General features: G+C 39.5%; 1 protein-coding gene across 2 annotated transcripts; it reads left to right on the top strand.

Moving 5' to 3' along the window:
* Nucleotides 1-266: 266 nt before the first annotated feature.
* LOC103353806 (tumor necrosis factor receptor superfamily member 6-like) lies at nt 267-12,531 on the top strand. Of its 2 annotated transcripts, none has more exons than XM_008276955.1 (10): nt 267-415; nt 5,451-5,604; nt 5,800-5,928; nt 6,064-6,175; nt 6,335-6,426; nt 6,698-6,793; nt 9,068-9,102; nt 9,307-9,396; nt 10,557-10,593; nt 10,846-12,531. In XM_008276955.1, exons 1-10 carry the CDS (start codon nt 392-394, stop codon nt 11,133-11,135), a joined length of 1,059 nt encoding a protein of 352 aa, XP_008275177.1. In that variant the 5' UTR covers nt 267-391; the 3' UTR covers nt 11,136-12,531. The 2 variants fall into 2 exon arrangements, with proteins under 2 accessions (XP_008275177.1, XP_008275176.1); XM_008276954.1 differs by having other exon boundaries at nt 9,307-9,564.
* Nucleotides 12,532-17,912: the final 5,381 nt, after the last annotated feature.

The raw sequence follows: 17,912 nt of genomic DNA, 5'->3' as shown, positions 1-17,912 counted from the left end.
ACATGCAAACTCCACACAGAAAGATCCCGGTGCCCCCACCGGGACGTGAACCTTCTTGCTGCGAGGCAACAGTGCTACCAACTGCGCCACCATGCAGCCCGTTGTGTGTACAGCTGTTATTAAATAAAGTTCTGTTAAAAAAAAAAAAAAGGTCCCAGTGATAGGCCATGCTGTGTTTTCTCTGTGTGCTGATTGGCTACTCCTGAGTTGGTGGACCCGCCCACCGGTCTTATGATTACCTCAGCCGGCTCACCTGGGTTAAAGTTATGGTCAGAGGCTCACGCGACGGCGGTCAACACGTTTTGCCGCAAACTTACACTTGAAGCGCGTATAAACAGTCTGTGGGAATTACTTTTTTCAAATCTGAGGATTCTGACATTTCTTCTAAACGATGAACAACTTCCTGCTATATACGGTAAGTTGTACTTTCTTTGAAATGACATACGCTTTTTAGGAGCTTTTTTTTTTTGTTTATTTGTTAATTGAGATCGCTTGTTTAGGAAAATGGCGTTTCCTGAAAATAAGAAAGAAAGTTTCATCGTTAGCTGTTGTTTGTTTAGGAATGTTGAAGTGGCAGGACTGCCCACGGTTCACCGAATTAAGTTTAATTTAAAAGGACGGTAGTTTGCGGTTGTTTGGTGCCTCTGGACAGAATGTCGCAGGTCTGCGTCAGTCCGCTGTGCAGGTGCGAAATTCCTCGTAGACTTGACAAAGTAACAGGTTGACTCATTCATTCGGTGGAACTCATTCCGACTCAGTGCACAACAGAGCTTCCAGGTACCGTTTGCCTGCTCAGTGAATGAAAACCTGCGCACACCTCCAGCCATGTGTCTTCCTGGTTTGTTGCTCCTGTCTCTATTTGGGAATGTGCTCTTTTGATTCGCTCGTGTGAATATTCTGAATTGTCGAGCAATTTATTTGAGCAATATTCAACAATATGTATTCAGTTCAGTGGTGTAGTGATCCAGATTCAGCACCTAACCTGTTGGCTTAGATATACTGTATGAATGTATGTAGGTGAAAGGCAGCGACAGTGTAAAACTAAACTTCAAAAGTTTGGATTTCTGCGAGTAAAAGTAGTGTTTTCTGTATTTCTTATTGGCCGATTTGAAGTCTGTCTCCCAAAGATTCGGGACATGACTGTATGTTTTCATTAAAATTCCTTATATACCTCTGCAGCGTTAAACAAAGTCACGGTCAATTACTTTTGAACGGAGTTTTGTATGTGCGTTCCCTCAATGCCAGGTAATGATGATAGACTTTATGGTATGTTAACTATTAAATATGTTTAAACACGCCATTTTACATAACAATTAAGCCAGGGCATTAAAATTCCTGTAGCAGCGCGCGCGTGTGTGTGTGTCTGTGTGTGTGTGTGTGTGTGTGTGTGTGTGTGTGTGTGTGTGTGAGATATGAGTGTGAGCGTTCTTGCTGGGAGATGCCCCCACATGTGATGTCTATGCAAAGTAAGGCGGCCTTTCTGATGTTGGGAAATACTGGGTGTGTACAACAATCAGGTCTGTGTGTGACTGCCTTATTTGGTTATTCCTTCAATCTGGCCAGGTATTGACTGTATTTGGACATAACAGTGCATCAGGTGACACTGTATGAGTTTGTGCTGAGCTTTTGAAACCTGTTGCATGAGTTCAGGGCCGTTTCTAGTTTTGTCAGGGCTCTATACAAGATGCTGTTTGAGATTTCTACCACTTTTAGATGATCCACGAAAGTGCCACAGTCTGTTACGCTTCACAAGCAAAACAGGCTACAGTCATGATAACCTCTCGCATTAAAATTAAACATCTTAAGTTGAGCCACTCAGGCAAGTTAAACTGATTTCTTTTTCAATAATAATAATACAAGAAAAACAATACAGCAGTCCTCTAAACATCAATAAATAAAACAGATTTATTTTTTTTTTATTTTTTTTTAGAAAAACGTTCCATTTAAGTAAAAACATCTGTGACATAGCAGTAATATCAAATGAAGAGACGAAGGCACTCATGTTTGACAGCCATCGGTTTTTCACATCGGCTAAATTTGTTAATCGGCCCAATACCGATATAAGGGGTAAAAACACTAATATCCGCCAATACCAATGTGGTCGCTGATATATCGTGCATCCCTACTTTAAATTTTGAAAGCCTGGAATAAAAAAAAAAAAAGCATAAACTAGCATCTATTTTAAACTGCAACAATGAAAACAAACCAACACTAAAATAATACTAAAATATTTAACTTCACAGTCCTCTCAATGTAAGATGTGTCCCAGCTAGGATGTATGATGGAGACTAAGTGAGTCAGGATATCTGTCCTGGGCCTCTTCTCAGCCTCCAGTAGTGCCCTTTCAGCTTGGTCTATTATCATTCCTGTTTGTAAATGCAGCTCAAAGTCTTTCCAGGTTGCCGTGTGTCCTGTGTTCTGGACTGCTTTCATGAATTTTCAAAAGTGTTCCTATTTTTGTCCAGTTTGTCAGCGCCTCTGTAATTAAGTTGTGTTTGTATTTGAAAATAACTTGCAACAAAAGCAGTGAAGGATTTTTATTTGTTTTCTTTTTTTCTGGAGTAGATAATCCAGATCTGCTTCATCTTTTCCCCATTCACTAATGTTTTGTAAAAATAATGATGATGAAAGCTTTTACCATCTTCTTTTTTGGGAAACGGGAAATCTGGGCTAATCTGAAATGGCCCTCTACCTACTAAACGTGTCCTGAATGAATGGGAGTGAACTAATGGCCAGTCAGCTTGATCTACTGGTTTACCAAAAACGCCCAGCTGACCATGTAAATCTGCAGATGGATTCGGCCCTCTACTTGCTGGTCATGAGGCGCTCCTGAGGAATATGAAGGTCCTTTGGGCTTCCTGTTCACGAAGTTCTGAAGTCTCCTCGGCTTCAATACCTGGACCTCCAAAATATTTTTGAATTGCTCCTGCAAAGACAAACCTCTAGGTTACCAAGCAAAATAGATCATAAGCACATATTTCTATGTTATAATTGCAGTGATTTAATACTAAAACAGAATTCACCATTAGTTTTTATTTTAAACATCGTCATGTACAGTGTCCCTGTAAAGCATGTACGCAATTACTAAGTTCTCACTTTTAAGAGGTTTCTGCATTTATTTACACATTGTACTTGTTAAAGTAATAAAATGAAGATAAATTATTCACTGCCACAATAGTCCAAAATAATCAACAATAGGTCTAATATTTGTAAGTCACTTATTAATTAGTGTCATTTATAAAGCAGTAGCACACTTCTAATTAGAGACCTATAAAATACAAATTAAACTTAATAAATTAATCATAAGTAATTATTAAGCAATGTTAAGTGACAAATATTGGAGAGACAATTTCCACTGGATGATGACATAGCAATAATCTGCACAACAACAACACAACCTCTGTACCTGCTGCAATCTGACAAAACAGGTCTGGAGTCACTTATGTACGTCAGTCAGTCCTGTGGCAGGACGCCCAGTCTATTCACATGTGGCATGTTCATTTTATTTTAGCCAACTTTGATGAAGCAAACACTAAAGCTGGGTGTATGAGCACACAAATCCTAGCCAGCTAACTAACGTTTATCCAAGGCAAGCTGAACTAGCTGGCTAGCAGGACAAATGACAAACTTAACTGCCCTAAAAACCCATTACGCCTTCCCCTCATCCACCCCACATTAAGAACAAATGCCTTACCTTACCCTTCTTCTGTTTTCTTTCTTATTACATTTTTCTGCCCCACCAGGATAGTTCCTGTTTGATGCCATAACACTGTTTGCCGTTAATGTCCTCACTAATGGGAACGATGGGTAGATGTCAGTCATTCCCATCATACCTGTCTGCGGCCTGCACATCACTCACAGTTCAACAATTGTGACTTAACCTCTTAAGACCCAAGCTCTTGTTTGATATGCAAAAATAAAACTACTGTGGTAATATAACCCAAAATGTGATGTCCACGCATGTCGATGCCAGGTCTTAAGAAGTTAATTATGCCACAAAAACACTATCCACAGCTCATCGTTGTGGCTTATTTTATTTATATCCTACATTTTTTTTTTTTTTTTAAGTATATAAGGGATGTAATAAACACGTAAGATAGCTACAGATAAAGATGGCTAGTTTTAATTCTCCTCAGATGAGACTGAACATGCAGCTATGGGGCCACCCTGGTGATTTAGGGGCCCTATGCACTGGCATGTCCGCATGTGGCAAGAAATGGCTCTGTGTGAGTTTAAAACTACATTCATGCATCAACTTCACCAGCTCACCACTTTAGTTGCTTCTGTGTTCTGCAGATGGACTTTGAGCTCATCTGAAGGAAATCCCCTTCACTTGCTCAACTCTGACTTTGTTTGCCAGCTAGTGGCCTGAACAGGAGTAAGTTTTTTCATTAGAGAGCCAAGCCTTGTGAATTGTTGCGTTATCTCAATCATATAAGGAAGCGTCTGTCTTTTTTGTTTTCTTTATTTGGAGTATGACAGCTCTAGGTAAGTATTTCCTATGAGCAGAGCCAAAGAACTTGAGGCTGCCGTCAAAGGAGTTGGTTATCAGTTACACAAATATAAATGTTTGACACACAGGAAGATTAAAAAAAAAAACTCAGCACCTGCTATGCTAATAAAATGTTAAATTCTCACTAATGAAGGCTCTTGGTAGCTCTTTATATGTAAATGGTATTGCTTTGCAAGTTTTTGTGTCATATAATATCATTGCAAATAGGAAAATATTTTTTGTTAGTTTGCTGATTATTTTCTCAGTTGATTCATTGAGCTCTTTAAACTGTCAACAGTCTCCCAAACTCCAAGGGGATGTTTTCAGTTTTCAGAATTCAAAACTAGAACTCAACAATTATTGAAAGATGATCAAAATCAGTAAGTGCAATATCTAGATCGCAAGAGCTGCACCTTTTCAATAAAGGTAAAATAATGTTACAACACTTGTGATTATTGTCAGTATCCTTTCGTCTGCCAGTGTTTTTTTGTGAATAATCATTTGGTATATAAAATTCCATATATTTGATGAAAGACAATAAAACAGAAGACATAACCCATTTTTATTTACAAAAGCAGATTTTCGCATATGTACATGTCTTGTTTTGTCCTGGCCAACATTCTAAAATCCCAAAAGAATTTAAGAAAACTGGCGATTGTTCAATTCCCCAGACAGGAGTTAAGCCTAGTCCTAGACTGAAAACCTTTAAAGATATCCATCCATTATGTACACACCGCTTTATCCTCACTAGGGTTGCAGAGAGCTGGAGCCTATCCCAGCTGACATAGGGCGAAGGCCCTAAAGATATATTTTGCTTAAAAATGTTACCAAAATGATTTTATTTTTTCTTACTAATTGGTCTACTTGTTAAGTTTTCAGTTACAAAAGTGCTCACTGAAACTGATTCTACAACGAAGAACATTTTACACACTGACTGCCCTCATCTTTTTTCCAAAAGGTTTTTTCTGTATTGATCTGGCTCCCAAAATCCACGAGGTCATATCCACAGTCTGGCCTTGACTTGAGAGACAGCAGGACACAGCAGGACCTCTCTTGCAGAGACAACCTGGAGTACCCGCATGGCAACATCTGCTGTTTAAACTGTCCAGCTGGTAAGCCACATGGAGCCACACTTGATTTAGTCCACAGAGACTGAAGTTCTGTGACCAGCTTGAACCAGAAATCCATCACAGGCCCTATGAAGCAGTCTGAGTGGTTATTATTTAGCTAGAGTGACAGGCTTAGTTGAAGGCTCAATTAAATATGTGTATAAAGACACTTTGTGCTCTATTTCTTGGGTGTGTTAGGTACACATGTGGAATCACCCTGCACCAAAGCAGGAGAGAAGGGGAAATGTGAGGAATGCGACTTTGGGACATTCATCGAGCATGCCAATGGGCTGAAACAGTGCTTCAAGTGCACACTGTGCCGCTCAGGTAATTCTGTCTGATGCTTTTCCACTATCAATTCCAATGACTGTAGAAGGAAAAAAAAATCAATATTCAACCTTTTCAGAGTACTCTGAGCATAAATTCAGACTTAACAAGGTCTTTTTCATGTTACTCTCTCAGATCAGGAAATTGTAAGGTCGTGTACTCACACACAAGATACAGAATGTCGGTGCAAATCAGGGAGATTTTGTGATCCTGACCAAGCATGTGAAGTATGCAAGAAGTGTTCAAGGTGAGTGTGTGCCAGCCAAACTGAGAACACTTCATTCAAAGTGAGTGATGGGAGACCATTCCTTTATGTGACACTCATTTCTCAATTGATGACTATTTCTGTGACAGCCTTGCTAACTTGAATTCTTTCATGCTTTCAATTCATCTGCCTTTAAACTAGATGTAAAAAAGATGAAGAGACAGTGAGGAACTGCACTTCAACCAGCAACACAGAGTGCAAGAAAATCCAAGCCAAATCTGACTCTTCCTCAGGTACAGTACTCTGAAAGCTGGTGTCACCTGGTTACTGTAGAAACATGTATGTAAATGCTGCATTATGTCTTTTGTTATTAAGTGTCTGACTTTACGCATGTGAAGCTGCGACACCCAAAAAGAAACAAAGTGTAAAATTTATGGCCAATAGTACCCTGTAGACAGATTTACTTAAACTGTAAACTGTTCAACATGTTATTCATATTATATCTGTAATGTGGTGCTGATGGTAGACCATTATGCTTGTTTGTTTGTTTGTTTTGTTTTTCAGGCAAGGCTTGGGTGATTGCGATCATTGTCGTGGGTGCTGTTTTGTTAGTTGGCGTAATAATATTTGCTACATACAAGTGGAGGCGTAGAAAACAAGGTAGGTGGAATTAAGACAATACAATACACAACAAAACATCTTGTCAAATGCACAACCACTGCGTACAGTTTGCATATCTTTATTGCAAGAATTTTTTACATGAAAGCAAGAAATTAAGTGCGAAGAAATGTGACGAACATTTAAGACTTTATTTGGAAACATTTTAAAACAATCTTCCCAAAATGTATGCTTTTTATTTTTTAAAGAATATGTTGAATTTCTGTCACTCGGAACACATCAAAACATCAACAGGTGCAGTCAGGAAATTAAGACCTGACAGAGGATTAGATTTTTATAAAGGGGATGAAGGCACATGGTATGACACAACACATTTTCATTTCTGTGCTGTGGAACTGCGCGTCTTGCCTAAGAAGTTCACATTCTTCAATAGTAGGTACTGAAGTGTCATTATGGGACTTTAGCTTTACATCTAATGATGTTCTTGTTAAGTAAAGAGTCCAAAGACACTGGGAATGTAGGTGCACACCTTCCTGGGTTCTGATGAATCTATTAATAAATGTTGTTCATTTGAAGTCCCGAAAACATTTTTGGTCTGAATAGAAAACAAACTGAATTACATAACACAGTAAAGTGCATGCTGCACATCTGGCCACACCTGAGACATTAGGTGTATTTTCCTACTTAAAATTTTCATTGGAGTTGGGTCGGCCCTGACAGACTGGTGACTGGTGTCCTTCACTTTTTGCCCTGTGTTAGCTGGAGGTTTTTGGAGTGCAGCTGCACACAGGCCACATATTTTGATATTGATATTTTATTTGCAGCATAGAAGCTTATTATTGTCATTATTTGATAATATGTTATTTTTTTGATAAATAATTTTTGAATATAAAATGTCAGTAAATTGTGAAAATTGTTCCAACTTAATTCCAACACTTAGAAATTGTCTTATAAGACAAAGTAAAGTGGCAAATCATCCCAACTTGACAGTGTAAGCTGAGAAATGTTTGGCATTTATTACCTTAACATTACTCAGGCAACACTTATTCAAATTATTGCAGCAAAGTATTTCAGCTCACATAGTAAGTTACATTTTTAAACACTGCACATACAGCAACTCTCAAGCACCTTAGGTAGATGTGTTTTCTATTAATTTGGCCTCATATCTGTAAAAAGAAAAAAAAAAACACCTCCTGTGCTTGTTATTGCTTTGACTGGTGTTAATATGCCTCAGTGTTGTGGAGAACTTGCACTTGATTTTTCTTTGCACCAGAAATAGATGCACTCAGGTGATACTGAATTACCTGACATGCTCCTTGTTGCTTGTACATCCAGAGCTGCTACATCTTCATATAGTCCTTGAAGCTCTGGCTTTCATTTGCATTTGACAACCTTGTATGAGACTAACAAGACTGGCATGGTTTAACTAAACAACAAATATGTTTTCCAGGCAGAACTTTCCCTTTAAAATATGCCTTCTATTATCTGCAATGGATTCTGGCTAGACCAGTGGGACTGTACCTATTTGATCTGCATACCATAATAAACAGACACTAGCTCTGTGCAGAAAGATTGATGATGAAAAAGTAATGAATGGTTATAGTGCATCACGTTTGTGTCTCTGACACACATGGCATTGCCCCACACAAGTTTACTGGCATACTGCCTGTTTTTCTGTGGAAGTATGGCACAGAATGCTGCAAAACTGGATTGCAGTGGCACATATGACGTTAAAGGTTTGAGTTGATGAGCTCACAGCAGCAGGTGTTGCAGCAGATGAGGCACTAAAAATTATTGTTGACAAAGGTAGAATGAGGTGTATTTGATTATAATGTAATTATCAGGGGAGGCTCACATAGTAAACTTGTTAAAGCGCAGTCTGTATGGGCGTATGCCGTTATCATTCAGGCCCAACTTGAAAGTTTCCTGCTGTCAGTTGTTGGTTGGTGTAGTAAATACCCTCCCACTTGGACTGTGCCATGTAAAGATGTCTCCCCCGCCTTCCCAGAATCTGCCATTTACCATAGCTGTGGGTAACTGTGCTCAGGACAGCAAAATGTGGCACTGTGTTAGTCAGGTTTTGTTTCTGACTGATGAAAACCCCAGTGACACTGCTGATTGGTGTGGCCAGAGGTCCTGCAATGAATGTTAGAGCTCATAAAGAGCAGCAGTATTTTTCTGGCCTATGGTATTCAGCATAGCTGTAATTGAAACAAAAAGCATGAATGATTAATTAGATCATACAAAAGTTAAATAGCTGCTCGTATGGGTATATTCTTAAAATGACACAATCCTCTGTTCACATCCTTTCCTTAGAATCTCAGAGACCTGGTGGGATGAAAGCTGGTCTGGTGAGTCACTATTATTTTTGGCATTACTGCAGGATTAATATGAACAGGAGTGAAGCAGGAAGCTAAGCTGATTGCAAATTGTTTATTTAAATGTAATGGATATTTTCAGTCAAAGGAAAAAAAAGATGAATACAACACCCCTTACCTGATAAACATGATTCTTACATCTAAAGGACGCCTGTTTGTTTGTCCTGTGCTTCCCAGCATTATACAGACACCGATCCCACTGAAGGATGCAGGGACGGAGAAACCCGAAGGCCAAGCAACACAAATCTTAGCCTGTCCCGGCAACTGGTGAGAGCCAAATCCCCAGTCGGTGTGGAGGATGAGCGTAAAATGCTGTGTGAAAGCCTCAACAGCTCAGCCAGTAACTCGCAGCACAGTCTAAACGGCCCGTCCTACTCTGCCTTCCCCGCATCTTCCCAAGCCAGCCCCAAGAGCCCCGGGCAGCCCAACAGGAGGGTGAGAGCAGCAGCAGCTCATCTTCACCCCTGCTTCCATCCTCCCCTCTGTCCCTGCTTCTCTTCTTCTCGGCTGCTTATTCCTTGTTTGCTCCTGCTAAGGAATGCTTTGCCACCTTAACTGCGCAGACACCCTCAGCTGCCTGGTTACACTGATTTGACTGTTCCTCTTCTCCACTTTTATCACTTCAGTCTTTACATGACAAAGTGCAGGGATCATGTTCAATACAGCTGTCTTGTCAAAGTGTTACTCGTGCATTTTCACAGTATACTAGGATCTTTCAGCGACACATATAATTCCACAAAGTTTGAGTTGTGGATAAAATTTGCTATTCAAAAATGTTTAAGATTTCTAAGAGGTTAAGATTTCCACTGTCCTCCAGCAGCACAGAGTTATAGTGCTATACATATTGACCACTCCCAGTGACTCACTGATTATTTACTGTAACAGCAGTGAGACTTGTTACTTTCTCAGCACACACTCCAGTCTTTCCTGTCTGTCTTGAAACCAAAATTCCCCACTGGAGTTGAGTTTGCAACACTGACCTGCACTGTTAGAAGCCAGGGACACTCGGCTTTAGAAAACAATGAATTATCAGACATTTGATTTGCTGTATTCAGCGTCAAACTGTGGCAGGCTACTGTCACTGTGTTGTCCAGAGCTGTGATAATATTATTGGAAGCAGAAGCTGATGACTCACATGTTCCCTGCTGCAGCAGTAAAAGATTAACATTAACAGAGAATGTTGCTTATCACAGCTTGAATATCAGATGTTACTTGCTTTAATTTCCATCCACACACACACACTGGAACATACATCGCTGCATTTTGAGAAATCTGTTTGGCAAACAAATGCTTTACAATTCAGCTCACTGAACTGCCAAGTGAATAAGGAATGAATGGGCTTCACCAGGGTTCACAATATATGACTTGTAAAGATTTTGATATTAATGGATGTTTTTTTTTTTTTTTTTTCCGTTCTTTTTATTTAGGAAGATAGGCAGTTTCCCGAGCTTGTCCCTGTGAATGGTAAAGTGTTTTTATTTTCAATCTTTCTCTCTAAAATTCAAATATATATGTATGAGTTTGACACTTTGGTACACTTTTGTTAAGAACAGCAAGGTCTAAACACTTGACTTGTAGCACTGCTTTTCAACTGAGTCCACACAGTCAAACTCATAGACAAGTTCTAAATGTTCACAATAAATGTGAGCACTACAATGGAGATTAAATGCCAGAGTGAAGCCTGCTTGAATTGAAGGTCTTTATCTTTGTTTGCAGGTGAAGAGTCTCTCAGGAGTTGCTTTGAGTTATTTGAAGAAGTAGCCGTGGACCAGTGCAAGAAGTTCTTCCGTCACCTTGGGATTAGCGACAATGTGATCAAAAGCAGAGAGACCCTTTCCCATGAGGAGATGATTCACGAATTGCTGAATATTTGGATAGAAAAAGTGGGCAGAGAAGCCAATTTAAATGAGCTCCTGAAAGTTTTGCTTGACATTAATCAAAGGCGAACAGCTGAGATTATCAAGGAGCGTGCTGTTCAAAATGGTGAATACTTTTGTAAGTCTTAAAGATGGCGGAATTGTTCAAGGAAATCCTTTTGAAAACTTGTCGCCCAATGAATACCACTTAAGGTGTGAGTTTGTTGTTGCTGAAAGCTACTACTTGGAATAGCACAAGAATACCATCTAAAGTGCTCTTGGCATGAGCAGCATCAATAGTGTTGCCTCTTGAATGTCACATGTGGTTTTAATGCCCTGTTGGGGGGTTAGCTTGTGTATCTGTTGCACCAGCAACTCACAAAGCTACCGCTCAGGGTGATGTTTTAGCTGGAGTCTATTCTGCCAAACAAAAAGTTTTTACAAAGGAGGAAACACAAGTGATGTTGTCTCATGAATGTCAATTATGCCATGAAGTCCCTGTAGCATCTTAAAAACTTCGATGTCCTGTCCTAGTCGAAGCGAAACAAAAGACTATGACCATGGTGGCCTTATGGCGAGTGGTTTATCTACTCTGCCTGGGGAACAAAAAAAACCAAAAAAAACGGCTTAACCACACAAATGAAGTGTGTATTTTACTGAAGCTGTTTCAGTTACGTCATGTTACTGTACTGGTCAGCTGTGATGGGAAAAGCAGGCTGCAAAGTCAGACTTTGCTTGAGTACAACCTCACATGACCTCACACTCCATAATGACAGCTTACATTTAGCTGTTTTCTTGTCTGTCTGAAAGTGATTTATTTCTTTCAGCTACATGGAGCACTGCGAAGTAACTTGTTCATAAAGTGTTTGCTGTCTTGTACACTCCACGTAGTGTACAAAGACGGCTTTTTACTGCATCTACATCTCAGGACAGGTTGATCGTTTCATGGTAGCTCTGATGTTCTTGTTGACCATTATGTTCCTTCAGATATATTCATCAAAATGTAACTGTCTGATCTCAGGAATGCATGTCTTCATGATCGCACTGATTACCGAGCATCAAAACGTGAAGCTTTTAATAAAATGTTCAGGGATTTGTGTAGTATATTAAGTTATATCAGATTGCAGGTTGTGATTTTATTTAAAAACAATGTTTTCTGCTCAACTGTCCCTGCTGATTGACAATGTTGTCGTGACCATGGTTTGACTGGCTCTAGTCGCCTGATCGAGAGATGTCCTTTGTTTGTTATTAAATCCTCTGTGTGTGTGTGTTGTGCTTCTGGTTTATTGTTACACTTCTGTCATATTCCTGATTATAACAGGCACACCTTAGATGCTAACCAAACCACACACTGGGTTCCCTTGTACTTGTCTGCTTTATAGATAGGTTTATTACAATGTTACACAGGGCTTCCTTATACATTTCTTTAATATTCTTTATCTGTTGCTTTCCGTCACTTTCAGGTCCTGTACTTTTTGCCAGGCGATTGCTTTATTTTAGTAAAACCTAGCATGCAAAAAGAAAACAATAAAAATGAAGCACTCTCGCTGTTCTCTTGTTTTCTTTTTCTTCATTGTTTGTGTGTGTGTTTTCAGTTAACCAGGAGTAAAATAATGTAGGAAACTTTCTGTGTACTGACGTAAAAATGCCACACTTGCCTTGAATATGATTTAAATTCCCTGCTGCACTGACGTTAAGCCTGTGTGCTGGTTAGATCACTGGGCTACACATTTGTTAGTGGACTATGAACCACAACACTTGCAATGATAGAAGATGACTAAGCAATATAGGCAGTAAAGGATGCGTTGTCAGTTTGAGGCAGCAATACGTGATTACACACAAACACTGTCCATATGTCTAATGTTGGCAATCTGTGAATCATCACTAACACCATGCAGGCAAAGTCATTTCCCACAAAACTGTAACCATTTTTGTGTCAAGAATCATAACTTATTGCAGAATCATCCAGCTCCACTACCTTTAAAGATGATTTGTTCTGTTCTAGCGTCTCAGTAAGTTACAATGCTGATGTAATTAAATGGAATGCAGTTGTTATTCATGTTCTTAACTCCACCTGCAATTTTCCTGGTATGACATGTCACAATATCCGCTAAGGTCAAAGTCGGCAGTTGGCCAATGTAGAGCTACAATTCCAATTTGTTTCGACATCTAACTCATTTCTACGTCAGTTGACTTTAAATTTAAAAAAAAAAAAAAAAAGTTTCCAGAGAATGGTGACGTCTTCAAATGCCCTGTTTCTTTTGACCAACTGCCAAAAAAGATATTTAGTTCACTTTAAAATCTGAAAATATTTGAGAAGCAACTTTTTTTCCTCAAATATGATTCATGATTGATTAGCGAAATTGTTGCACTTAATTTCCTGATTGGCTAAAAATAAAAATAAATCAGCTTATTCTTTACCTTGGACACACTTGATCTTAGTTTGTTATCACAGCCTTGATGATGTTCTCATTTTTTGGACTTAATCTTCGATGGTGGTTTGAAAAAATAGTGTTCGAGTTCGTTCTTGCCCTTCAATTTTTGACATGTTTGTATTGTAGAACCTTTCTTTGATTAATGGTAGGAAATATTCTAATAATTTGAGATACTGGCTTTGCAATACTGGATAAAACTAAAAAAGCTTGAAATATTAATGTATAATGAATATATCCTATTCAAGACCATTCAACTTGGTTGAATGCACCTGTATGTAGAACAGATTTCACGGCTATCTATCCAATAGGTGCTGAGACATTTCACTAAAAGCCAAACATGTCGGCAGTGGTAGAGTCGCAGGAGAGCTCATGGGATTCCCCAGTCAGCAGAGCAGGCGTCTTGCTTTGCCAACTGTTGATATCTGTTCAAAATACCATGGTAACCGATCAAACCGGTTGACGCTGCCATGCCAAATAAGCCAAAGAACTTCTACATGGAAGTGCTTTTATTTGCCTCTCGGTGACCACAGTGTTGTTTACCAGCAGCAACACTGGAAGCCACAAGACACCTGCAGTGCAACACAGAACAAAGGACGCCTCTGTTCAGCTCCGTGCACCCTCAGTCCTGATAGCACCTGTAGCATGTGGTGACAATGGCTCAGTGGGTGGACATGGAGCACCCTGCTGAGCGCACACACATTAGCACTTCATGCACATATCAAAGGATGGGTGATGGGTGAATGCTCCTCTCCAGAGCCCTGTTTCACTCAGTGGACATTCCTTACCTCTCACTGGTCCTGCAGGTAAAGCCAAACTGGCAAACATATGCTTCATCCCAGCATTAATGCGGCCTCGTGGGCTGCCCTGACTTCCCTTGCCAATCATGTCAGCAGTTTGCCGCCTCATTTTCTCCTTCATTCTTCATTCAGCTAGTTGAGCAGTGTGTTGCGCTCGCTGTTCATTTACTCTCACGACGATTGTCCTTTTCTCCCATTACCATTATGAATGTTGATGGGCCTACCGTGTCCGTCAGTTCAGATCCCGGCCCTACGGTGTGTACTCAAAGCCAGAGCCTTTAATAGAGGTGTCACAGAAACATTCAGCTAAATGATACCTCTGCTGTAACAAATCAGCTTTCTGACTCCCATGCATCAAACTAATGCTCACTGAGAACATTATTAAGCATTCTGTCGCTAGCAGCCAAATTACCACTCAGGAAAGGTGATTTGAAGGTAGGTATCTATTACAGTCCCAAGAGCTCGGCTGCTCAGTGACCATATTATATTTTATTACATGAAATACAAATGTGTTTGACTTTGAAAAATAAGTCTGTGGCTGCAGCAGAGCTCTGCCTTTGCAATACAAAGTGTTCCTCAAGTAGAAAATGCATATGTATCAAACAGAAACCTGTAGACATGTCATCCAGTCTTTAATGGTAAGTAGTGTCATTTTGGAAACCATTTTCCTGAGTTATTTAAGTGTATCACAACAGTTAAGGAAAATGCGAATGCATAAGATTCATTACTTCTGCTCTGAGCTGGTGTGAAGTCAGAGCTACAGAATCCAAACACATCTAAAAAGTCACAGTCCTACAAACATTTCATGCAAATTAAACTTGCCATCGAAACCAAATGTAGCTTTCAAAGCATGAATTCAGTAAACCCACACCTCGTATGTAAAACTGAGACATGAAATCAAAGATGCAACAAGGATCAGAGCCCCTCTGCTGAAGTGTAACCACATCTTACTTTCACTCAAGTCCTCAAACAGAAACATTTTAATTATTCACTTGACATTTTTGTCTTTAGTCAGCAGGCAGCTGTGTAACAATGCTGATGCTTGATGGTACAATTTTATGTGTTTACTGCAGAGGTTCACTAATATCACAGTCAGTTAAGTGAAAACAAATGGATTTCATGAGCTGTCAGATTTCAGTAGCATACAGTGTTTATTCCAACATGGTCCTACTAGTATTGTGGATTCGAGGCTCTTACCACCTCTGCACTCTCCTTGCTGGTTGTAGAGAGTTGGAGAAATGAGAAGTCGCACATAAGATATAGTCTATTCTTGTCACATTGTGCCACGTTTTCAGTTGCGTTGTAGGTAAATACATTTTCATGAACACTGTTCTGCCCATTTGCCAGAGATCATTGGCTACAACAAGCCAGATGATGCAGCATATCCAGCATACTTAATTAATGACGCTTTAGAACGACGACTCTGAAACAAGAATATCTCGTTCTGTTAACCGCCTGTTGCCTCGACTCCTCTCTCCTCTCGTATCTTTCCTGCCTCCTCCACTCACATCTCAGCTGGGAGGGACTGATTAAGTTTCCGTTCACACCCATGTCCGACTTAACCTTTGACCTTTTGGCAATAAAATGTCATTACTTCATCATTTCATCCTATGAGACATTTGAGTGGAACTTCTATATAATTAACATATGAATATTTGAGTTATGGTGTAAAGTGTGTTTTCTGAGTTCGTAGTGACCACCAAAATCTAAACAGTTCATCCTCGAGTCCAAGTAAATGTTTGTGCCAGATATGAAGAATTTCCCACTAAGCATATTTATTTGTGAAATAAATAAATAAATAAATGTGATTTTTAAATGAATCAAAAGTTCACAGGATCTTCATCCAGGACAAATGTTTGGTCCAAAGTCTGTTTTTTTGTTTGCTTGTTTGTTTTGTTTTGCATATTCACCCTAATTAAACAGTGACATTGTCTCTGTCTCATTGAATAACCTGCTCTGTGACCCACAGTCTGTATGTTGCTAATAACAGAAATGGCAGACACAATAAACCCTGTCATTTTTTTGGTTTTATTCCGAGAAAACAGAAATTCAAGAGGGTCAGACTCAATGCATAAAATTCATGCATGTGTTTTTTTGTTTGTTTGTTTGTTTGTTTTGGGTTTGTTTGTTTTTTTTGCAATTGACCAATACAGTAATGAAAAAACTTGATTGTTTTAGGTGAATAGAAAGTGAGTGTGCGTGACAGATGGCACCTGACAGCAAACTGGCCAGATACATGCAGTGTTACTGACAGCTGCCTCTGCCTTTTTTGTGTATTTTTGTCATGGAAAGGAACATGGAAAATATGATACTTTTTTTTTTCAAATTTAGTGGTTTGTTTATTTGTAAAAGTAAAAAAAAAAAAAAAAATACTTGAATTGCAAAATGACTACTCAAGTTACTTTGTAAAGCATTAGTCCTAACACGACATCAACTGTAGATTAAAGATGGATGGAGCCACCATTGCATCACCCATTGGTTTGTGGATTACTATTCTGAAGCCTTGAATTTTGAATTTGGCCGTCGGCACCTTAGTCTTTTGAAATGAGAAGTGAGGTGTGGGTCTGACTGAGGAGCCTGAGAACACTACGCACGGCACTACTATTGCTACATCAGTCACAAAGTACTAAAACATATCAGACTTTGTTGTTCCTCTAAATGGGACCATAACTGACAAAACAAACATCACACTCTATTGAAGGAGACTTGAAAGTAGCGATCAAGACCATAAACTCATTCGGAACAGGTTTATTGATGTACCATATCAGGTGACAAGTTAGGGGAATCCCTCTTGAACTTCTATACAATCAGACTTTGTTTTGCAACCAGAGGAGTTGCCCCCTGCTGTCTGTTAGAAAGAATTAAGGTTTAAGTCACTTCCACATTGGCTGGAATTGTCAAACCTGGAGGCTACGTCCATATTTTATGTACAAATGGTGTTTGGAAGTAATAATATCACTTACATAGCTGTCTTTCACCACAACGACAAAAGTTTTTTAATTGTTACAAACCATAATATTTGCTGTTTTACTGCTGTTCTCATGAACTACCACTATGAGACTCAACAGCATGAAGACAAAAAGCGACTGAGAACAAAGATGTCAGAGATTCTCCTTCCTCACAGGTAAGCCCTCTCTATAAACAAACCCCATTCTGAAAACAGTGACCTCAGCTAGAGACCCTTTTTGTAATATACACTCAGAGATATACAAGAGCCCAAGAACTGGAAATAAGGCTCCAGAGCTCAGGTGCAAGCATGAGAGGGATGAAGCAGAAAAAAAAGTGTTTGTTACTGCACAAAAACACAAAGATGAAGGTGCTCAAAAAGAAACCAGGAGTTGTGATGACTGAGTCACACTTTCATTTTAGCATGTGTTTACAGATACAATTACATTCAGTTAAAAGAAAAAGTAAAACTAGATTACATTACTAAAATCACATCAATTAAAGGGCTGAGCTGTCATCTCAGGTATTGCTGGGAAGCTGATGGTGAATCCATCCATCAATCCATCCATCCATTATCTATACACCACTTAATCCTCACTAGGGTCACGGGGGGCTGGAGTCTATCCCAGCCGACTCAGGGTGAAGGCAGGGGACACCCTGGACAGGTCACCAGTCTGTCACAGGGCCACACTTAGAGACAGACAACCAAGGACACTCACATTCATACCTACAGACAATTTAGAATCACC

The sequence above is a fragment of the Stegastes partitus genome, unplaced genomic scaffold (genome assembly GCF_000690725.1).
Source record: "Stegastes partitus isolate 25-593 unplaced genomic scaffold, Stegastes_partitus-1.0.2 Scaffold84, whole genome shotgun sequence".
Lineage (NCBI taxonomy): Eukaryota > Metazoa > Chordata > Actinopteri > Pomacentridae > Stegastes > Stegastes partitus.
The sequence above is the reverse complement of the archived record's forward strand: the minus strand, read 5'-3'. Positions and strand labels throughout refer to the sequence as shown.

What these genes read in the sequence shown, in the direction of transcription:
- LOC103353806 (XM_008276954.1), top strand. Translation starts at nt 392, where the DNA reads ATGAACAACTTCCTGCTATATACG. An exon ending in GTATGCAAGAAGTGTTCAAG is followed by an intron (nt 6,176 to 6,334) that starts GTGAGTGTGTGC and finishes CCTTTAAACTAG; the next exon opens with ATGTAAAAAAGATGAAGAGA. An exon ending in CGAGCTTGTCCCTGTGAATG is followed by an intron (nt 10,594 to 10,845) that starts GTAAAGTGTTTT and finishes CTTTGTTTGCAG; the next exon opens with GTGAAGAGTCTCTCAGGAGT.